Source organism: Cyanistes caeruleus, chromosome 2 (assembly GCF_971803275.1).
Source record: "Cyanistes caeruleus chromosome 2, bCyaCae1.hap1.1, whole genome shotgun sequence".
Classification (NCBI taxonomy): domain Eukaryota; kingdom Metazoa; phylum Chordata; class Aves; order Passeriformes; family Paridae; genus Cyanistes; species Cyanistes caeruleus.
The window spans coordinates 41,876,568-41,900,807 of NC_141702.1; the positions used below are offsets into that span (position 1 = coordinate 41,876,568).

The following is a 24,240-nucleotide window of genomic DNA, read 5'->3' on the forward strand; positions in this document are numbered from 1 at the left end:
ACAAAGAAAAGTGTGTGAGGAATGTAGGTTGATATTTATAAATATGTGACAGGAGGATGTAAAAAAGATGGAGCCAGACTTTGCTTGGTGGCTTTTAGTGAAGGAAGACAAGGCAGTGGGCAAAAATTGAAATTTGAGGATTTACATTTAAATACTTTACCATGAGGATCAAGCACTGGAGCATGTTGCCCAGAGGGATCATGGGGTCTTCATCCTTGGAAATTTTCAAACCCAAACTACTAGACTTTTCTTGGAACTGGATTTTGGGATAAATTATCTCCAGAGGTTCCTTCCAACATCAACAGTTCTGTGATTTCAGGACTGCTGTGGTAATCTGGGACACTGCTACATGGCCATTCTCCCACAGGACAGGAATGAACCTCCATAGTTTTATTTTGCTTGCATGTTCTATGTCTGTTTAAACTAATGGCCTTTATTGGAAGAAATTTACCAATTATGTATTAAGCAAGGAAACAGTGATTGTATTAATAAAACATAGCAATTTGGGCCTCCCTTCCTTCCCCAGCTTCAGTATCAGCACTATTCCTCTTCTAATAGATGAGCCATTTCAAATTCTTAGCTCTCTTTAACTCATGCTAGACATTTTTTAAAAGGCTTTGTGCTGTTTTTGGTTGGGGTAGTGTTAATTTTCTTTGCAGTAGCTGGTATGAGACCATGTTTCGGATTTGATCTGAAAATAGTGTTGATAGCACAGGAACATTTTTGTTACTGCTGAGCAGTGTTTGTCCAGAGCAAAGGCCTTTTCTGCTTTTCACCCTATGTCACCAGTGCATAGGCTGGGGGTGCAGAAACAACAGGGAGGGGACAGAGCAAGGGCAGCTGACCCCACCAGACTAAAGGGATATTCATCATATTGCATTATGCTCAGCATATAAAGCTGGGGGGAGAAGAAGGAAGCAGGGGCAGGATGTTTGGAGTGATGGTGTTTGTCTTCCCAAGTAATGGGTACACACAGTGGAACTCTGCTTTCCTGGGGACGGCTGAACATCTGCCAGCCCATGGGAAGTGGGGAATGAAGTTCTTGTGCTTTGCTTGTGCACACAGCTTTTGGTTTACCTGCTAAACTGTCTCTGTCTCAGCTCATGAATTTTCTCACTCCTACTTACAAGTCCCATAAGGATAACAGCTGATAGCAAACAAACCCAGAAATATCATGCTGTATGGTTTGGCAGCCCTTGAGTAAGTAGAGAAAATAAACCACTAGGATAAGTTACTGGGATTTTCTTTATTCTTCCATTTAGCTCAAATTGAGGGAATCAAATAGAGAGTATTAGAATGTAAAGAAAATATTATAATTACATTACTGTGGTTCATATACAATTCTTTTTTTTGGTGTTTCTTTAGACATAGTAATTCCCTTCTTACATTTTTGTATTTACAGTAAAAAACACTGCAAGGGATAAAGTTAGCTATAGAATATATTTGCTAGAAAAATACAATCATAGCATTATGGCAAATGATCTGTCATGATCTGAATGGAAAGCATGGGCTAATTGACAGATTCTATCACATCTGTCATGATGAACATGAATATACTTTTCCCAGAGATCTTCAGTAAGCTGTCAAGTTCCAAAAATGTGCAGTGCAACTTCGTCATATAAACATAAACCAGAATCAAATTAATAAAATTAAAATATCTATCCCCTTGAGAAATAACATTATCTTATGATAAGTTAAAAATTCTTTCTGGAGCTACACATCTCAAAGCAGGTCATTTTTCCTTATTAAGTTACTTGTTGACACAAAATGTCTTTCACTTATCTGCAGCTATTTATTTTAAAATGAACTCAGGGTGCATGTGTCCAGCTGCTGGTCCAGGTGCCCATTACAGAAACCTTTCATGTGAATTAGCACATTTTAAGCAAATTCAGCAGATGACTAATACTCAAAATAAATATGAAACTATTCCCCTACTTGCCCAAGAAACTTCATCCACTTTGTTGTGTTTAAAATTGTTTGTGCTGTCACTGCTTTGGCTGCTTTTCTGCTTGGCATGTGCAGGGAAATCATGTTTGTGGTTTTGCTAAAACATATTTTCCAGCACAATGGCTTTCAAATTCATAGGTGATCTCTTTAACCCTATCTGCGAGTAGTGAAGGGGTCACCCAAAGGGTCACCCAAAATAATATAGTCATGATAACACATTGACAGTGGCATCAGTTATGTGCTAAAATGCAATCACAAACACTATCAGTGCAAATGTTAATTTTTGTCAAAGTGTGCAGGAACAAGATGTAGTGGGATAAATAGTATGGTAAACAATGCAGAATGAGTTCAATGAGTTTTCTGTGCTTTCACTCTATTTTTGTTTTCATTGCAATTTTTTTCAGTCTTATATAATACATGTGAACAGCAAAGCATTAAGTCAGTCACCGGTAATGTTGTTAGCTTTTTAAATTGAAACTTAATACATATTTACTTATCGTTTATTGGAGGTTTCTAAAATGGTTGCTCATAAATTAGTTTTCATAAAATTTCCTAGAATGGAATTTTCTCAAATATTTCAATCAAAACAAAATAAGGAACTGAGTCTAACACTGTAGGCCCAGTTGCTGTTATTACTGGAAACTGTTCAGCAAAATAATTTGTAGCATCCTGAAAAGGCTGTCCTGTTTTCGTAAGCAGATTAGCAGAGATAATAATATAAATTTATCTAAATTCAACTAATTGGATTCTCAAAGTACATCAGAAATTTGGTTTCCCATTGGCTGTTTTCTAGATGAATAAAAAAACTACTTTTCTGTCCAATTGATAAATTTACTGACAGCTTGACAGGGGAAATAGAATGATGCAAAGCTACACCCAGTGATTCCATGAAGTAAATATCTAGAACAATTGGTAGTTGGAAATTCATAGAATTATTGCATGATTTGGGCTAGAAGAACCCTAAAGATCAACTAGTTACAACTCCCTTACAATCATTAATAATAAATTTTCTGGGAGTTATCACATACCAGCCTACACAATATTTTTTAGATGGCACATAGAATTTGACTAGACCACATCATTACATCTCAAATATCTGTTCCTTCTCTTGACTGTATTTCAGAACTTGGATGTCAGAGTCCACAGAGTAATTATTTCAAGACATGTTTGAAATGTTTCATTACTGATAAAAAATTCTGCTCTTCCCCCAAAATGCATAGATTATAAAGTATAATTGTTTTTATCATGTGCAACAATAAATACATCAATGTTGAATAAATTTTTAGTTAATATTAAGAAGTCTTTTACTGCAACAATCAGTAGAAATATTTAGTTAGAAAGCTTAAAATGTCACTAAGGTATCTCTGGATACATTCCACATGGTATGATCTTGCTGAGTAACAGAGAAAATTTTTATGTCAGCTGAGGAATTATCCATTAAGAATTTTTTTTCCTAAAAATAAAAAAAATGCTATGTTTAAATTTGTATTATTATTTCTTAATTGTTCTGTCAACTGAAATTGATATGAAATATTATTTTTTCCATCAGTCTGTTTATTTTTTTCCTAATACACCAATGTCTAAAAATTTTGAAATGTTTTTGAAAGCTGTTTATCACTGAAATTTCACATTATTGCTCACTTAGAAAAAGAAAAAAAGTAAAGATTGAGGGAAGGTTGTCCCAGCCCAGCTACTTATTGTCTTGTTCTGGCTGGTATCACTCAAAGTTAGTATCACTTAAACTTTGATTTTTGTAATTGAAGATGATGTTTAATGAGACTACAGTTGGACCTGTTTGCATCATAAAGTACACAGAGAAAAGTCTGAAAGTGAGAAAAAGTAAGTGGTGGCAGTGCTTTCACTGTGATCTTGCCAAGAATTCAGGACAACTAATGTGAACAGAACATCTATAATGTTAAGGGTTCAATGTTGAGGCCATACCATGTGAGAGACACTTCCTGATGCAAACATGAGGAGCACTTTACTGTTGTCACAGGAAAAAGTATCTGTTCCTACAGCCAATGCTAAATGTGTTCAAATAAAAATGCCTTTTGCAATTTAAAGTTCAATCTAACTTAAAGAAGATATAGTAGCCAGGGTTCTACTGAAACTGCAAACTATGTATTTATAGTCATATTTTGGGCAGCACAAGTTTCTTCAGTTTATATAGGGTAGTGGAAATACAGTGTGTGAACTTTTCACTGATGTTGCTTTTGATTTTCCTCTACATAAATATAGGAAATAGGGAAATTTTGGATTTAGTAGTTTCAGAAGATCACACATGAGAGTGCTACTCAAAATGATACTTTTTCTTCCCCCCCCGCCCCAAGACTGGTTCTGCACAGTTCAGTTATATTATGGCATTTGTATGAGCCATAATTAAGTAATTGGTACAGGATTAGTCAGAGAAATCTTAGAATAATCTATGACTGAGTGTTGGTGTATTATTTAACATTAACATGACTGATTTAAATCACTGGGTGGTCAAACAAATTGGTAATTTGTTTTCATGTTTTTATTCACTGGAAAATTTCAGTTTATTGCTGCTAATTTTGAGCAATTATTCTGAAAATAATTCAAATAGACCAGTTAATAATGCTGGAAAGTGAATTCTTTCTCCTTGTTCTGCCATACACTTGTTCTGTCTGTTTCAAATTTGAACTTAGTCTTCAAAAGCTGTACTATATCCCTTTCTCTGTTGAACTATGTTTATAGTGTCTGGACTCTCTTACTAGAAATGTCCAAATTCAAGGATGCAAATTAGCTAATTTATTTTATTTTGCTCTAACTTTTGACACGTTGTATGGTTTTGTCAGCAGTGCAATTTTCTCCATCAAATTCTGGTAAGATGGGAAGGGGCTGTATATATACCAGTTCTAAAAGTACTCAAAACTAGATCTTATAACTCTGTTATTGTCTGTATTTTCTGTATGCATCATTAACAAAAAAATATGTAAATTCATTTAGGTGTTTAGATGAATTTTTCATGATGTATTCATCAGGAACCAATCTGGCTGAAAAGCTTATCTGTTATTTATTGTAACTTTTAATTCCAGATATTTTAGATTTTTTTCCTTATTATTTTTTTCTATTGTTGGAGGGAAGCAGCTCCTTAAGAGCTATGTTGCTTATCTTCTCAAGTACATTGTTTAGGAAACTAAAGGTGTTTAAAGATAAAACTGCCAGAATTATTCCAAGATCTGACAGATTTGCTAACAAAAAATTCTTCTGATCAGTATCCCACCACTCCTCTACACCTTTGAGAACAACCACATATGGCATCAATCCTGCTTGCCTGAATTAACTCAAATTTTCTAGTCACCAAGGTCAGAAAAGTACAGAGAAAGACTCAGCTGCTAGCACATATGGTCCAATGTGGTTGGTAATTTACTGTGTGTAATAAAAAAGTACAGAATGCTAAACCCAAATCCCATAGCAAAATACCTCAGTGGTGGCTTATGCTAATGTATAGACAGCAAATATTTTACATTGGCTATTTTGTGACAAAATAATGAAAATTATTGGCCGTTTTGGATGTAAAGAGTTTTTTTATGTCTGTCAACAGAACTGATAGGTGAACTTATTAGGAGAAAAATCCCTGTCTGTGCAGCAAGGCTCATTTTGATGACTATCATTACAAGCAATAGTTAATGCTACTTCTTGCTGCTTGAGTGGTGCCATTAGGAAAAAATGACAGTGGAAATTCTGCTTAGTTTTTGAAACCTGTGCAGACAATGAAATAGTATTTGTTTTTAACTATGTTTTCTTGGGGAAAAGACCAATAATAATTAATGGGTTTTCTGTCTCTTCTGCTCATTCAAAATCTTTGACCAAAGCAATGCTGAGTTTGGCTTCTAATGCTGTCAAATAATTTTATATCAAATCTCAACAGCAACAGTATTGTTGCTATTTTGAGAATAGCACATATTAATTATGCTTTGAATATTGCACAAACATCTCTCAAATAGGTACAAATGTTGTGAGAATGCGTTTGTTAAAATTTTGGCATTGTGACAAATTCTTGCTCTATTAGAGGTAATATTTAAAGTAATATTTGTGACCTTCATGCTCAGTTCCAATGATAAAAACTATGCAGTCAGTGCTTTTGGAAAGTGAGATTGTTTTCAGATATAGTGCAAATGAAGTGTGGAGTTCCATATGTGCGATTTGTATCTCAGAACAGGCAGTGAGCAGAAACAGGTTTATCTTTACAAACATCCAGAATATAGGATATGCTTTAGAAACAGACTAAGTTTGATTAAATTCTTATTCCTATTTATAAGGGAAGAATCCTGCAGAAATGTGAGATATATGACACTTGTCATCTTCCACAGTATTTTACAAGAAGAGCTCTTGTGATAGTTATTATTCAGTAGAGGACTATGTATCATTCTGGTATAAAAGGCAAGAAAGTTTTCTGAAATCCATTAGTGATTTTGGAGCTTTGAAGTCTTTACCTATTTCCAGGTCAAAGCTGATAGCAAAAACTTATTTCAATAACATTATGGTTTGGGGTTTTTTATCCGTAAGTTATTTGAAATATTTAACATTTGTTCAAAATCTTTGGGTTTCAAAACAAAAAGTCAGCACAATCAGGGCAAGAGTGAAAATGTCTTTCTCTGAGCACTGCATTTTTCATTCTTTGTAGCTCTATTCTTGGCAGAAACACCTTTCCTCTTTTCATTTGTGCTCTATGGACCATAAAAACTGCCATTATGGAGGAGAGAAAGCTGTATGCATTACTTTTATTGTTTTTATGCTGACACAACAAAATCTAAATTGTCTGGTTCACTTAGGGGTTTTCAGGCCTCAGTGGTTCTGAAAAAAAGGGGAAAAAAAAGGGGAAAAAAAAGAAGAAAAAAAGTAGAAAAATAATACTCTGAGGTCAAAGGGTTATTGTGAATGAGACCAAGATGAAAAAATGTCTTTCATTTTTCTGTGATGATTGAGAAGTATCTAGTCTAAAAGTTCTAGGAGACAATAAAGAAAATATTGTATTAAAGAAACTGGTATTTATAACTACTTGCTAAATCATTCCAAAAATTAGATGATACTCAGAAGCCCACTTGAATTAAGTTTATCTGTTGGGTGATAGAGGACAGCTGAGCTGATTTAAGTCTGGATTGTGTATGGTATTGTATCATCCTGTGGAGGCATCAGGTGCAGATATGCAATTAAGACCAAATTGTGTTTTACACACAACATGCTCAGCCATGTCAAAATCACTAATTATAATGCTTTAACTGCCTCAAAAATAGCACTTTTGGAGTGTAGAACTAGATAAGACTTATGAGAAACTGGAAATTGTTTTGGTCATTAAAAAAAAAAAGTAAATGTACTATTTAAAACAAAGTATCTTCAGCAAGATGTGTAGTGATTTATGAAAGTTAAAAATTAAGTGTGGAAAGATAAAAAATTAGTAATTCTAATTCTTGTATTTAACATTATTTCCTTATATTATTTCCTTATATTACTTATATTCTTATATTACTCTTCAGAAGTCCCAGTAATGGATCATTGTTGTCCACTTCAGAAACTTTGAGTTGTTTGGAGAAAACAGTACCTGTTCAAAAGAGTTCAGTTTCATATTAAGAACTTGAAGAGGTGGATCAGTGTACACAGATATACATTACATAAAAAATAAAGTATATGAGGTACACAATGCAGATAACATATCATCAGTCACTGATAGGTATTTGAACAGTAGCAGTCAGCCTTCACAAATTTCCATTTGGTGAGACTACAGGCAGGTGAACAGTGTACTTATGTTTCTGTACAATTTATTTTCATTTATTCTACTGTTCAAATTCTTTCTGATAGCCTTATCTTTGAGTTTTGCTGTATTTATAATACTTCAGGAGAATGACAGGATTTCTAAAGCATTCTTTACCTTAGTCCATTTGTTCTCTCAGTTTTAAGCTTGTCGCACTATGATTTGAAATGTATTCCATTAATTAACTTTGTTGATTTCTCTATTAATGGTACTAATTCTCTGCGGCCTAAAATACTGGACACATACCCCAGATATTTTAAAACATCTATGAGCAGTAAGAGGATTGACTATAATATTTGTTTCACCTAAATTTGACATCTAGCCTTCTTATGTTTAGAAAAACACTTGGGATACATTAGTACTTTTGCCTTATTAAGAACATCAGAAATGTATTTTCTAGTTTATTTCACAGCTGTGTAGATTTAGGTCATATGTCAAAACAAAATGCCAACTTTACAAAAAAGAATAAGGAATTAATAAAATAACTTACTACATGAACAGTTAAGTTTGGATTCCTATACTCATGTTCAGGATTTCCAAAGGGTCACGTATGAAACATAAGTTCACAATGATAAGGAATCAAAGAAATCCATGAAAACTCAAAGTTGGAAGGGATCTCTAGAAGTCCCTTACTCTTGTTAGAGGAGATCTGATTTTCTAATTGAAACAAACTTATTCAGGGTGCATGCAACATTAATTTATTCAGAGTTACTGAATATTGAGTTATTAAGCTGTCTCAAATATTTCCAGTGAGCTGATTCTATGACTTCTCTGAGCTAGATGTTCCAATACTTAGTTTTTCTCATGGTGAAGAATTTTTTCCTTATATACTCAGGGAATTTCTCATTATCAGTGCTGGCTGTTGCCTCTTATGCTGACACCACACATCCTAATGAAGACAGTACCTTCAGCTTCTCTCTAACATTCTCTTTAGGTAATGGAAGAAGGTGATTATATTATCTGTAAGCCTTGCATTCAAGGAACAACACAGTTTTATATAAGTCTTTGTAAGTTAAGATCTCCAATCTTCTAACCACTTTGGTGGGCACTATCTAATTTTAACATGTCTTTGGACAGAGAACGAAAACTGGACACAGCATTCTTGGTGTGGCTTGACAAATGCCAGGTATTGTGGATTAATCACTTCCCTAATTCTGGGCTTGGCTATAGTCTGCTGATATTGCCTGCAGTCAGTCAGCTTTCCTGCTACAGAGATGGGCTGCTTACTTGAATTCTGCTAGCTCTCTTCTTGGGACCTTAAGTTCTTTTCAGCTAAGATTCACTCCCACCAGCCAATTTCCAGCCAGTGTGGATGCTTGGGAGTACTTTTTCCCAGCACTGGAATTTATATTTCTTAAATCTCATGCATTTCCTGTTATGCTAATTTCCAAACCTTTTGTGACCTATCTGCACAGTAGCTCCTTCTTTCAGTATTTCTGCCTCTCCTCGCTGTTTTGTGTCATCCACAAACTTGATAAGGCTGCTTTTGGTACCATTTTCCCAACAGCTTCTAAAAATAGTGAGTGGTATCAGGTCTAGGACTGACCCCTGAGATAGTCAAACCTTGACAAGATGCTAATCTGGCTTGAGATGTTAACTACCACTTTCTCTGCCATTTCTCCACTTGTAGTTGCTCCATCTGTCCAGTCCCTATCCTTCCAGGTTGTCATCAAAGATGTTCTGAGACCATGTTAGACACCTTGATAAGGCTCATTGGTTTTTTTGAAATCTCTTTTCATGTGTCATATTTTTGTCAGTGCAGATGCATAAGTGATGAGTTTGGTGAAGTCGTTCAGAGGTGGCATTTCATAGTTTGTCCATTACATATGGTCAGAATGAATGGGCATTGTTCCTTTGGCTTTAAAAAAATCCATGAATCAACTTTAAGAAGAGTGACTTGTGTCCACTAAGCATGCAATGCACAGGAAAACAAAAGTCACAAAGCAGTTATACTCAGCATCATGAATAGAAAATACTGTAGTAGGGCACTGTCTCTGGGTTTTTTTCCTCACATAATGACTGTGATGATTTAATTCTCATGTGGTGGAGAGTGCTTTCATAAAATATATCAGAACTGGGTTGATGATATTTTTTTTTTTCTCACAATTTAATCTTAATTACCTTCAGTCTTTCCTTACTTACTACAGACTCTTTTGAGTTTAAATATTTCATGGGTGAAAGCAAAGTTGAAGCATTTTCTGTGGCACCTAAATGCTTTTAGAAGCCAGGAAAGAAGTTGTAAGCTATCATTAAAATAAAAATCTCCATTAATGGATCTGTAATTTTTCCTTCGTAGAGAAATGTCATTATTAGTCTGGCACATTTTTACTGTGCATTTATCCACTCTTGACTTGTATCATGAGGTTTGCTTCCATGTACTTTGATCCTTGCTTATTCTGTCATATTTTCAACATTCTGATATTTTTCTAATCTTGTGGCCCAGAGTCCTGCTGACAAGTATTTCTTTCCAAGTCAGAGCTCCAGGATGGAGCAGTAAGTAAAACATTACTGACAATGACTCATTCTGTTTCCAGATCCATATTTTACATAGCATTAGACTATGACTAACTTAGAGCCTTTGCCATGGTTCCAGTTGTGGTCCCTGACAAGCACAGTTATCTTCCTTCCAATGATGTTTAATTCATGAACGCTGAGTATGACACTGATGGTATTCTCTGAATGTCATTTCAGAACTACCATTTCGTGCATCAGGTTTGATGTTGAAATAAGTTTCTAGATTTGCTTAATTTTTTTCATTTCCAGCTTTCCTGTGAGTTAGTTCTCTTTTTTCTTCCAGTGAAATTCAAGGCATAGGCAGCTTTCTTACTACTCTTATTTACCTTGTCTTCAGCACTCCTGAGGGAACACAAGCATGGTAAATCATGTCATCACAAGTCATCTTAGACAAGCATCATTTCTGGGTGATTTCAAGTTAGGTTGGATGTCCCAACAGTGATTTCCAGTTAGATGAAACAATATGGTTAACTAACACAAGATAAAATAATATACTTAATTGATGGAGTATATAGGCTGATTAGCCAGATTGATTTGCACACAGTGAAAGAAGGTGGAAACAATGTAAATTGCAGCATCTGCTTCTCACAGTATGAATGATACAGTCATAACCACAGGAAGCATGTTGGAGTGTCATTATCTTTAATTCAATGTCAACTGGGCTCCTGATGCTTTTCATTGTTCTGACTTCTTGATTTTCACAATGAGTCTGCTGAGTATTTTGGCAAACACAGGACAACTATTTGTGGTAATATATATTCCTAAATCAAATGAAGAAGGTTCCATAATTTTAGATTGAAAAAAAAATATCTCTTGTGCATTAAAAAAACTGCAAAAACAAAGGGTTCAGAAGTAGAGTGGCATTATTCCTTGGCATAATTTCAGCTTTTAGGGGTGGAAGAAAGTAGGGGAAAAGCATTCACATTTGTGCACTTTCTGTCACCCTTGTCAACTTTACAGTGGTGAGCCATGTGCACTAGTATTCACGGTTTTGTCTCCTCTTCTTAATTAATCATTAATCAGACTCTTTTAATGTTTTTGTTTCATTTTAATTATTCCAGTAAATGAGCTGTCCTCTGCAGGAGCTTTCTCTGATTTTGTTGATGACCTTCTTTCTTGTCTTTTCAATAGTAGCAGTGGCTTCATCCTAGCTGATTAAATCAGTCATCATAATATGAACACTTCGTCCTTTAAAGGATATTGTATTTCTTTTCACATGTTCTAGTGATTGAGTAGAAAGCAAACATTCCCCTTGCTATTATTTTTTCATCCTGAAGTTTGATTTTTTCTCAACAAAAAATAGTAACATACATATGCATTACAGTTCCTTGTCTACTTTTTTTGTTGTATCCCATTTGTCTTTTTCTTCTCCTTCCCCTACCACGTGTCAGCAATGTGCATCTAAGCATTTATTATAATTATTTTCTCTGCCAATATTGCTCAGATTATTTATAGCAGCTAAAATATTTACTGGGGTAAAGACTGTATGATAAAAGAATTAAATAAGGGTACTCAGTAAAATGTTGCAAATAATGAAAAAAAAATTATTTCCAACCTGTCTGTATTGCACATTAACTTAGACTTCTACAGAGCTCATGTGCATTTCTTCAAGTATATTATGCTACAGTGTAACATTAAATGCTAGGAAGATTTATTTGATTTCAAAATACAAGCAGTATGAGGAGAGACCCTATCTATTTGGTCCTCTCTATTTTGCGTTCTCTATGTTCACAGAATATTTTGAAGAAAAATGTCTTCTTCTTTCATTGTTGCTAAAATCTTTTGCACTCTGGCCCACATTATGTTCAATACAATAACAATTTACATAATGCAGAGCTTTTAAAGTCTTCAGTTTTGGCATTGACACTAGACTTAGTTCAAATGCTTGATTTGCTAAGTCTCCAAGCATAGCAAAAGAACTCTTGGATTGTATCAGCAGGGGGACAAAGTAATCTCTTTTTTCCTAAATGTTCTTTTCATTCCAATACACTGCTAACTCTCTTTTGGGTGAGAAATTCTGACTGCCAATCAGTGAACTTGAGAAATGATTGTAGTGTCAATCTTTGTTTAATATTTCTTCCAGAGCTGATGGCAGAAATATTAAACTCACATTAAAAGAGGAAAGGCAGCTTAAAAAGTCTGATAATACTAATGTTTACATGATATTTCTACATTTTATTTATTAGGCAAAATTTAACATTACAGAGCATTTTTTGATACATCTTGCGTTTGCAGTGTTATTAAACAGATGGGACAAATGGGTTATAAAACGTTCAGTATTTCTAATAACTTCAGTTTGTCCAGTCATTATGATCTCTTAAGCACTGCGTTTTACAAAAATGGGAGAAGGTAATTACCTTCTTTTTAAACTAACTCAGGTGAAAAAAAGGAAGCAACTCCTCTGTAGTTGCACAGCAACAATTTCTTCCAAACTACTGACTCCTTTGTCCCAAATTACTGATTCCCTTCCTACCGCAGCAGTTCTTTGTATTCTAGAAATATTAAATCAGAAAACACATATTAATTTTTAGGACTTTCAGAAGTCCATTTCTGTAAGGCAAACTAGCCTTTAGACCAGAGGGTGATATTATCTCTTACTTAAAATCTTTCTCCAAGTATTTTTGTCATGTACAATAGATAAAATGCTATCTTCATGAACTTGTCCTTCACAACTGTTTTCTCCACACACTGCCATCTGTAAGTGCTTTGATTACTTCAGATTGCCATGCTATGCATTAGGTTTTCAGAACTGTTCAGCTGAGTGATTGAAATAACAGCAAAATTTCACTATTTCATTTGTACCAGAATCCACATATTCTCCCACAAAATTCAACAACATAGTTGATTATCTTTTCTAGAGTGAAATACTTAGTAGTTTTCCACTGACCTGAACTACTTGTAGGCTTTCCTTCTGCATAAAAACATATAAACAATGAAAAGAGATAAACAACAGATATTTCACATTTGATAATGTGTCCAGTTGTTTATTTTCACATGGAGAAGATGAGAAGTGCAGCTGAGATGAAAGGCACAGAAATCCTTAGAAAATTGCCTTGGTAAAACCTGACACAGTAAAATCCGAGAGGAGATCAATGTGCAAATCGAGAGTTTGCTTTCATTTGTATAAGCATATTATTCTTATTCATATTGCATTTAATATTTGCCTTTCAGAAATCCAAAATCTCCACTTATGACAAGATGTGGGCCTTCATGAGCAGCAGGAGGCAGTCAGTACTTGTCAAAAGTAATGAAGAAGGTATCCAACGCGTGCTTACCTCTGACTACGCATTTTTAATGGAGTCCACAACCATTGAGTTTGTCACACAGAGGAACTGTAACCTTACACAGATTGGAGGCCTGATAGACTCCAAAGGTTATGGCGTTGGAACTCCCATGGGTAGGTGATATGTCAACCACTTGTTCTCTGTTCATTAATCTTAGTTGTTGCCGCAGCAGTACAGGAAACATCCTATACACTGTTCCTTTCTCTACGTTCCCAGCATTCACCTTTATTTTTTTTTTTCCCAACCAGGCACAATACATATTTTGTGAGTTTATGGATTTTGTTGTATTTTCCAAACAAAACAGTAGTTACTTTATAAATGGTTTGGTATTTTCATATGATAAATTTGTCTTACTTGGTGCCTTCCATACGTTCAACAACAACAGCAGCAAAAGTACTTTTCACAGAACTTTATTTTATAAAAAAAAGTTTTAAAGATGTTTATCTCTGTGTTCAGAGAATGAAGTCCTATTAGTGGAAGACTTACATTAGCAAATGGGGCTGATTCTTTTAAAGTGAGAGGGTTAATTGCTGAGATTGCTAAAAGAGGAGGAAAGATTCCATACCATGCCACAAAACAAAACAAATATTGATTTAGCCTTCTGGAATATGGTTTGCATACTGGCTTGACAATTCCAATCCTTTAAGACTTTTCCAGGTCGGCTGCTTTTTACTAAGTACAAAACTTTAGTTGCAAGATTACAATCCAACTACAGCTGTTAGCTTAGCTGTTGCTTGGCTCCTAGAATCCACAGAATGGGATTCAGCAAGAAATGAGTACCCACTGAGTGCAGTGATTTTTTCAAGGACATGAGGTGAAGGTACGAGATTAGATTTCAGAATAGATGGGAACAAAAATGGTGTGACACAAAAGTTGTGAGTACTGCACAATTATTCTACTTAACATTGTAAAGTTGTTCTGCTGACTTATTTCTCAGGCAAATATTTATTTAAATTTCATTTTGAACAATAATTTATAATTTTGTGATTTATGCAGATATACTTTTATTTTTCTGAGACAGGTCTTAAGTTTGGTACTGTTTTTATCTGTGCTAATAACATATGTTACATCATTGTACTGGGAAAGTTGTGTCCAGTAGTATAAATCAAGCACATGGAATTTTAAGAAATAAAGATTACTGGCATATCTTGGACAAAGAGGTACCTAGTATTATCAAATACAGATTTGCCTATATGTTGAATATATTACTTCAATAACATTTTTGCAATTTTCATTATTTCAGTAATTTTCTATTTAATGGATACCTGCTGAAGAAATTATGATTCTTCTCATTCTGTCTTTTAATAGTTAGTTGTTAGGAATCTAGCTTGATTCATACCAATTTTTCCACCCTGTTCTATTGTGGCTCTTGTATTGCTGAATATGTTCTATAGTCATGCAAGTGACAGAATGGACTGGACTTCAGTCCTGCTGGTCTTTTTGGCATCTTATATTTTCTTATTTATATGCCTTTTTGTTATTTTGAGGATAAAACCTACCTTCCATTTCAGTTTAGTATGGGAAAAGTAATATTTTAGGGATAGTTTATAATCTTTGAATAATCCACATGCAAATTTGTGAAGCATCTGAGGCATGTCCCAGAAATTTAAGTGAACATTGAAATGCCAAGCTAACAGGAATCAGAGAGACAAAAACACTCTAGAAATTGTTCTATTTATGTGTTAAGTCAGAGAAGCATCATAAACACCAGAGAAAGCAGCTTTAAAACAATGCTAAATCCAGGAGCTGATTGGAGTTTAAGTTTAGGAGAAGAAAAGTTGAATGTAAAGAGGCAAGGAAGTTGAGCAAACTGTCTGTTGGTTTTTGTTCCCTACCTTATATGGGGACAGTGGGCACTATTTCTTCAATAACTTTGAGTCATATCAGAGCATTATTCAGGTCTTATTCATCCACAAGATTCCAAGCAACAAGAAATTGTCTATGTCAAGAGAAATATTAGTGTTGTACAAGGGGATATGTGAGCTGTCAGTTGTCTTGAGTCAAGATAAAAGAAATAGAGGACATACCTGCAGGAAACTGCAATCACCAAAGGAGGTAAAATAAGAGCTGAAACAGTGTTAAACTTAACAAAAGAAGTTGAAGAAAGATCTGAAAAAAAGATGACAGCTTCATAAGTGGAAATAGAACAGAATGTAAAATAGGACGTAAAGTAAAAATTTTTACAAAAGAAATGAAGGTAGAACAAAACAACATCTGGGGCTTTCCCAAAACAGCTAAGAATAAGAGATTAATCCAATATTTCAGCAGTATCTATAAAATGCTGTTGAGAGAGCTGACATTTATAATGGGTTTATATCCTGTGTATTAGATGCACAGTCTCAGAGGAAAGGGATTGTGCAGCCTCTGCTAGAATGATGCATAGTTTGCACATACATTTGAAAGGAATCCTTATGAAGAAGCATTTCCATGGTGTCTGTCAGATAGTTTTATTAAATATTTTGCTTTATGGAAGCTAAAAAGTATTACAGAGCAGTGGATAATGCAAAATGTTCTCATGCATTATAGCTAATCTCATTTCTACAGGAAAAAATAATTCTGGAGACTTTAAAAGAACTTATGACATGGTTATATCTATAGAAGTAGATTACATCATTATTTAATGACTGTGAAAGAAGTTTATAGACATGCAACTGAGTAATATCTTTTTAGAGTTAATAATCCTACAAGTAACTTGTCAAGTGCTTGGAAAACTGCAGTGTAATGGCTTCACACACAGAATATGTTATTGCTTTTGCCTATTTGAGAAGCAACCCATCTCCAAGAACAATACAGAACTACTTGTGTTTTTACAATCACAGAATCACAGAATATGCTGTGTTGGAAGAGACCCATCAGGATCATTGAGACCAACTCACAACCCTGAATAGGACACTCTAAAAATCACACCCTGTGCCTGAGAGCATTGCCCAAACACTTCTTGAAATCAGACAGGCTTGATGCTGTGACCACTTCCTTGGGGAGCCTGTTCCTGTGTCCAACCATCTTCTGGGTAGAGAACCATTTCCTGACATCAAACCTAAACGTCCCCTGACTCAGCTTCATATTTTTTCTAACCTTTCACTAGTCACCACAGTGAAGAGATTGGTACCTGTCCTGTTTCTTTCCCTCAAAAGGAAGGTGTAACTGCAGTAAGGTCTCCCCTCAGTCTCCTCCAGGCTGAACAGACCAAGTGACCTCAGCTGCTCCTCATAAAGCTTCTGCTTAAGACCCTTCACCATCTTTGTGGCCCTCATTTGCATGCTCTTTAATGGTTTAATGTGCTATATTGCAATGCCCAAAACTGACCCCAGCACTGAGGTGAGGCCACCCCAGCTCAGAGCAGAGCAGGACAATCCCCTCCCTTGCCCAGCTGGCCATGCTGTGCCTGATGCCCCCTAGGACAGGGTTGGCCCTCCTGGCTGCCAGGACACTGCTGGCTCATGTTCCACTTGCCATGGACCAGGGCCCACAGGTCTCTTTCTGCAGTGCTGCTCTTCAGCCTTTTCCCCTAGTCATTACACACAGCTAGGATTGCCCCATCCCAGGTGCAGAATCCAGCACTTGTCCTTTTTAAACTTCATAGGGTGTTACAGGCATGGCGTTGGGACGATATAGATGTCATCTGCAAAATTTGCCAAAAATACATCTTATCTCCTGGACTAGTGGCTTGAAATTTAGAAGTCTTTGCTCATAAAGTTTAAATTTGTAGGATACAGATGTTGCAGGTCTTATGTTGACTTTGGTAGAAAGGATATGGTTACTTTTGGAAAGCAGCACCAAAGGAAGTAGGTGCAACATATCTTGATTATTCGGAAGACAACAGAATAATAATTAGTGAGAATATAGTTTGCTTGCCTTTAAGCAGCTACAAGAAGAACAGCTAAAAGCTTTCCTAACAGAAGAATATGCTATCAGTTTATGACAAGATTATTACCTGGAAGATGCAACCAAGAAAATATAGCACCAGTTTAGAGTACTGCCATAAAAGCCCTCCGATCATGATGTTGGTATTTTAAATTTAGAGGTAGAAAGTTGCACAAGATTAGGAGAAAAAAAGCCCAATGGATCAGGGAGAACATGGATATAAAATCCTTCCCCCAAAAAATGGAGACGGAAAATATGAATTTACATGATTATTTTATTTCCTCTAAAATCACTAGTGAAGAAAGTTTAGATTGTTAAAATGTAACTTTTGGGGAAGGAAATTGGAAACAATGTACTTTTGGCACAAAATAGGATCATCAGAATCAGTACACATCTTTAATATCTACAAGATACAGTGATGCTTGAAATAGGTGCAAAACAGAATTCTGTATGGTATGTTTGCGGCAGTGAAACATAAACTAGGGTGAGTGAATTTGGCAAATTATGCATACAATAATTGATTCTAATGATGTAAGTTTTTAAATCAAAGTTTTTTATACACTAGGATACTTGTTTTCTAATGAAAAGAGAACAACAGTCTTGGAACCAGACCTCTTATAGATACTTTATAGCAACTTTTGGATCTCTTATAGATACTTTGGAGAAGATAAGGGAGAACTTTGTAATGGATTGTGTTTGTTTTGTTTTCTCTCTGCAACATTGTTTATACCTCTGTAACCAAACTCATAACAGTTGCTCTGCTACAGAACATTTGTTGGCTAATTTTTTTTATCTTCCAGTTTGAAGATCCACATGCAAGGGGTTTTTATTTGCTTTATTCTGGCATGTTTTATCAGGAGACATTATTTTGCTAGGTCTGTGTTCTTCATCAGTGACTCTGGCTGAAAGGAAAATTATTTATATATAATTGTCAACATGGTGTATGGTTGCTTTCTAATTTGTATTATATTCTAATAGTATGGATATGTACATTCCATGGTTATCTATTAGAAATGCACGTAAGTGTCATTTAGTGGTTGGAATTTGTCTTTGTGGGTGCATTCACCTCATCATCCAATACTGATGTTCAATGGAGGAATAAGGGGAGGGAAGAAAGGAAGAAGAAGAGTGAAAAGACACAAAGACAAAATTAACAAAGGAAGAGTAGGAGAGGAGGAGGGAGGGAGAACAAACCATTTGGGTGTGCAGGGCAACTTATGCTTTCCATTACAGATAATCAGAAGTGTTTATTCTAATTTTCAGTAGTTACATTTTCCCATTTCATCACCATGCTTGTTTGAAATTTGGGTTGTTCTTGGAGAAAGCCCAGTTGGGCCTAAATTTATCATTACCATGAACTCCTAATTGTTTATGGTACATCCAAATGCTTATAATCATCCTATCAAACAAAAATAGTAGCATTTTTTTCAAGAAAACCTGGACTATCCAGCAATCTACTTTTTATGTCTTACTGAAATACAGTTAATGTGAATTTCCTATGGTCAACATTCATATGTAAGTCACAGTAATATTAACTGACAATGCTATTTTCCATCATGAATATTTATTAACATCTTTTCTAATGTGAAGTGAACCACATGAAAGGTTAGAAATGTAGCTTTTAGACACTTTATGTTAATGCCTTAATGCTCTGTGAGGCTACTTTTCTTGGCTTTTTCTTTTTTTTTTTTTTTTATTTTTTTTTCCCCTTCTTTTTTTCCTTTTAATTTTCTACTTTCCAGTTGGAAGCAACATAGTTGAAATCATCTTTTGGAAAAATCATACTTCATCTCTTTGGGATGGTGTGTCAGGTTCTTATTTCTTTTCTAAATTCCTGTTTCTCTTCAGCATGTTTGACAGCAGGCTAGTTCCCATCTGGCTTGGGCAGATTTTCTACCGAATTGCCAATGCTTCTGTGTTGAACCTGGAGCACATAGAAGGCTGACAAGTGAATATTTGGAACTGATTCCATATGAATAGATCTACTGAGCATGCACCTTTCAGATCATCTGCCTTTATGTGGCAGATGAGGAGTATCCCGTTCGTATATGCCAGACAAATTCTGGGTGTGTGGAGATATATGCAAAGTAATGCCTTTGACATTTTGAAAATGACAAATGGCATGTGTAAGTAACCTTAAAATTTCCATGTATTTCTTCTAGCTCTTAAGAAGTACAAAATGGAAAGCAGTATATAGATATGGTGCATAGAAGAAATTAAGGCTTGTCATTTCTCTAATGGTTCTCTGTTGCTGAGCTGCAGAAAATTGCAGAATTAGTTTAAGAGGGGGCTTTAGTAGTGCAGCAGTGATGCTCCTAAAACACCTGATAAGGGTGAGGCAAAAAAAAAAATTGAGAAGGTGAAATACCCATGTCTTTATCCTTTATTCCTGTGCATTTAATACAATTAAATTCTGCTATTATTATCAATACTGCCTCAGTTGAAATATATAATTAGAAGAATTTTTGAATCTGTTACATGGTTCTCTTCACTTTTACAAGGTTTTTTGACTAACTTTTCGCTAGCTGTGATCAAGTGGATCAAAGTATGACTCTTCTAGAGCACATCACTCTTTGTGTCCCTGGCACTCCTATATTGATGGACTACCAAGATGCCCTGAAAAAAGCTGGAAAGGGTTTAACATTCAGATCTTTGAAAGCTAATTGTTAACTCAAAAATTGTTTAAAAAAACAAAGTGCACTCCCCTGATTATATAGAGACTCTTCACTGTGCATGGGCACAAAATACACCTATCAGGATATGAATGATGTTATGTGTTTTGGGGTCAACATTTCCAGCATTTCATTGCAAGAAAAGTCTTACATAAATACTCATTATACCAAGTTTCAAGAACTTGCAATAGTAACACAAATAGAGGTAGTAAAGTTAATTCATGTAAGTGCATAAACCAGATCTGCATAGGGTATATTTATAAATTCACAATAGAAAGTTAGCAACTACTCTGTTGCAAGTTATACCTCACATGTCAAAAAGAAAAATATATGAGTAAAATCAACAGCCTTTCAGCAGAAATGCATTTGCTGCAGGTCCCAGATATCAGCAAACACACTTAAGTTCAAAGCCTGGAACAATACTTCAAGGTTCTCATGTTCTATTGATTCAGAGATGCCTTTTTAAGTGAAGTTCTCTCTTCTGTAAATTCAAATAAAATATCAAATAAAATGTCTTTTTTTACAGACATTTTTACCTCTCACACAAAAAACCTGTATCTTTCACAGTACATTGTTCTAAGAGATTGTCAAAATTGTGCCCACACACATGTGAATTCCAAAAAATCTCTTTGGCCAACTAATGTAATGTGCATCACTTACATGTAGAAATTTCTTCGTATATATTTGCATAATGTAGCCAATCTTAACATTTTTAAATATTATCGTTGTAAACTCAGAGCAAAGAATGTGGTTAGTTTCCTTTCTTTTGTAATTTTTTTTTGAATTTCAGTCAGCTGTGTAGCATGTAATTAAAGTGTTGTTTGGAGCATGTGCATTTTGAAGACAGTAAAATTAATATAATTTCATAAGTCATAGAATCTAGCAATAGTATTTCACACTCCACTCACTTAAATTAAAGATTCCACTGCAGAAAAAAAAAAAAAGAATTTCAGACAATAATTTATGATCTGCTACTTGATATCTTCTCTAGGAATATGACTTCATTAATTATTTGTATTCATCTAAGTCATTAATAAATTAAATACAATAGCATTCTTCCTACTTCAGTGGTAGGTTGCTGGATTCAAAGAAAATTTAAACAAATAAATTGTTTAATCAGTAAATGTATAACAGTTAATTCCCTTGTTGGATTCTGTAACTATGTATAGATTCAGCTGATTTATATTACATTTTCTGTCTCTAGGGAGTTACCTGTAAGAAGTATTCACAGTAAAAGTTTTTATGTTATAATACTGAACATTTTTAGCTGACCTGACCATGTTCTAAATGCAGGTATTTTACAAAATATTTCACTATCTGTCTTTTTTTGAGGGTATATTTCCAAATATAGAAAGTTTTAAATCAGACACAGCAGGACATATAAATTACTCAAGACAAATCTTTTAATAGATGCTTGTAATTTCAAATATTATAGCTTAATGTACTAAAAATTCAAACAAATAAATAATTTATTTCCTAAATATGCAACACAAGTGAAAAGAATAGTCTTAACTCTCCCCTTAGAGTTTAATCAGCCCCCTTCTTTGCTGCAATTATTATTGCAGACAGATTTTGCAACCTTTTTTTTTTTTTTTTTTGTAAACATCTAAAAATTAGTTTACTTTTGGGGATGCCTGCAAAATAAAAAGTAGATTAAATAAGAGTAAATGCGTTGTCCCCTATGTTTTGTTTGGCTTTTAAAGGACCAGAACTTTGCAATTTGCAACAGCATGTCTGAATAGGATGCGTGGGACTGGTTCAAATCTGTACCAGGAGAGGTTTAGATGGGACTGGATCTAAATCCAGTCCCATCTAAATCCATCTTAGATGGATCTAATCCATCTTAGATGGATTAAGAAACATTTCTTTATCTAGAGAGTGGTCAAACAGTGGAACGTACTTTCTAGAGAGGTGGTTGATACCCCAAACCTATCAATATTTAAGATACTTAAGATACTTGGACAATGCCCTTACCAATGTGGTTTTACTTAGTCAACCCTGGATTGGTCAGGCAGTTGGACAAAATGATGGTTCTATGTCCCTTTAAACTGAAATAATCTATTGTGTTCTGTTCCAGTCTATTCCTTCAATACCTTTTTCTTATACAAGTAATTTTTTTCTTTTTCTTTTTTTTTTCTTTTACTTTCCCTTTCGTTTTTCCTTTTATCCCTTGTCTTTTTTTTTTTTTTTTTTTTTTTTTCTTTTCCATTTTCTTTTTGTTTGTTTTTACACTTAGAGAAGGTCACTAGATATACCAAAAGGATTGGGTTGGAGTGTTATATTTTAGTCACTGATTGCCTGCAACTCAACTTACTTCGGTATTCCCAGTATGTTTTAGTGAAGGTAATCAATCACATTACTTCAATTCTTACAGAATTCAGTTCTGACAGTGTTTTCTTCTTGGTTAGAATATGAAGTTCTTTGTTGCTTTTCCAACTACTTTTTGAGATTTAAAAGAGAAGTCTTTTTTTCCCTAGAGAAGTGTGTGATAAGAGAGTTTTACATGCTTAATGCTTCCATTCTTTGGTGCTTTTCTCTGTTCTTGCACAGTTGCACAAACATTCCTTCACATTTTCATCCTGTTCCTCCAATTTTAATTTACTTCTCTTAGAAATAACAAGGGTAGCAAGGATTTAAAGATATGATTTTGTGAACCAGATCATTTACTAAATTAAAAAAAAAAAAAAAAGTAAAAAACTAACAAAAAACCCCCAAAACCAAAACAAAGCCCCCCAGGCATAACAGTTGTATCTCTAACATATGTGAATACAAAAGTAAGGCTGAAGTTTCACTGTCATGTCAAACTGCCATAAGGCTGCTACACTTTGCAAAAACTGACAGCTATTTGAGCTGGTTTAGTGAACTAAACCAGCAGAATATGTTCATCCTTTTTTTCATGGAATTATTTTGCTTCATATTTATCTATATATCTGCTAATGAGGCTGGAAATACTCATAGCATGAAGAAAGCAGTGGTAATAGGGAAACAGGGATGTGGAAGAGAAAATGGGTTTTCTGCACAGGCAGCTGTTACACCAAGTCTGAAGACAATCCTGAGAGACTTCCCTGATTTCTGGTAGTTTCAAAAAGGTCTAATGTATCTCTCAGTAGGAGAAACAAAACAATTGCAATTTAACAGATGTGAGTAGATGCAGTAAGGAAGGGAGCTGTCAAAGTGACTTTTCAATATGTTTAAAACTGTTATTTCCCCAATACCTTCCAATCACTCTGTCTCAAAGTTTGCAGAACCTGAGAAATTGATCATCCCCTTCATATTGGTGATTCCTTTTTTATCTTTTTCTTTCCTCCTGGAGGTCTAGGCTAAAAATCAAAGAACGTTATGGTAGCAAGAGAGCCACAAGAAATTATAATACTAGCTAATATTAAAAACATTAAAAAAAAAAAGGATCTCATGGATCCTTTCAGAAGTAACTTCAGAGTTTATAAACATTTCTTATTCTTTGAAATAAAGTTCTGTTGCTAAGGCTGCTTTCTGTATCATGACAATTCTCTTTTCACACCTCCACCAAAATTAAAAGGTAACATGTTTTGAAGAGTTGTTTTGAAAACTTAAATCTTGGGCAAGACTAGAAAACAGTGCTAGTGAGCACAGTGACTGGCACTGAACATTACTGGCACATTTATTTCAACTAACGCATACATTTGTTTGTAGTCAGTGAACAATGCAGAACATAGTTTTAGACATTTTTTTTTTCCAGAAGACACAGGTAGGATATTTTTCTTAAATATTTTTGTTACTTCTCTTAAATATGAAATGGTTTTCTAAAATCAGAATTATTTGTTTCCTTGCTTGAAGAAATGAAAGAAAAAGAGCACCCTAGGTTCCATAGAGACAGTGAGATTTTCCTCTACTCTTCCAGTAACTCTGTTAATGTCTGACACTGGTGGGTAAACAGAAGGTCTATTCTTTTTATACATCTGTGATTAAATGCATTTATGTAAAACCAGAAAAGCCACAGTTATGAATGATACAGAAATCTTTCAAAAAGCAGTTTCAAAACTGAAAGGAATAACAGGTACTTTATACATAAATTTAGTCCCTGAAGTTGTTAACAATACACTTGGTTGATTTAACTGTAACAAAATTCTACATATCTGAGAATAATGAACAATTTTGAAGTTTAAAATTTTCGTTGTTGCAAATATATTCCCAGATTTCCTCTGCA

At 34.6% G+C, this 24,240-nt stretch overlaps 1 protein-coding gene across 5 annotated transcripts in view; it reads left to right on the forward strand.

Moving 5' to 3' along the window:
* The window catches only part of GRIK2 (glutamate ionotropic receptor kainate type subunit 2), a 353,896-nt gene that overhangs the window by 305,165 nt on the left and 24,491 nt on the right, over positions 1-24,240 (forward strand). For all 5 annotated transcript variants that reach the window (XM_086876642.1, XM_086876641.1, XM_086876643.1 and 2 more), the window contains one exon: positions 13,406-13,631. In XM_086876642.1, coding sequence (XP_086732768.1) covers positions 13,406-13,631 — 226 coding nt within the window. The remainder of the gene's footprint in view (positions 1-13,405; positions 13,632-24,240) is intronic.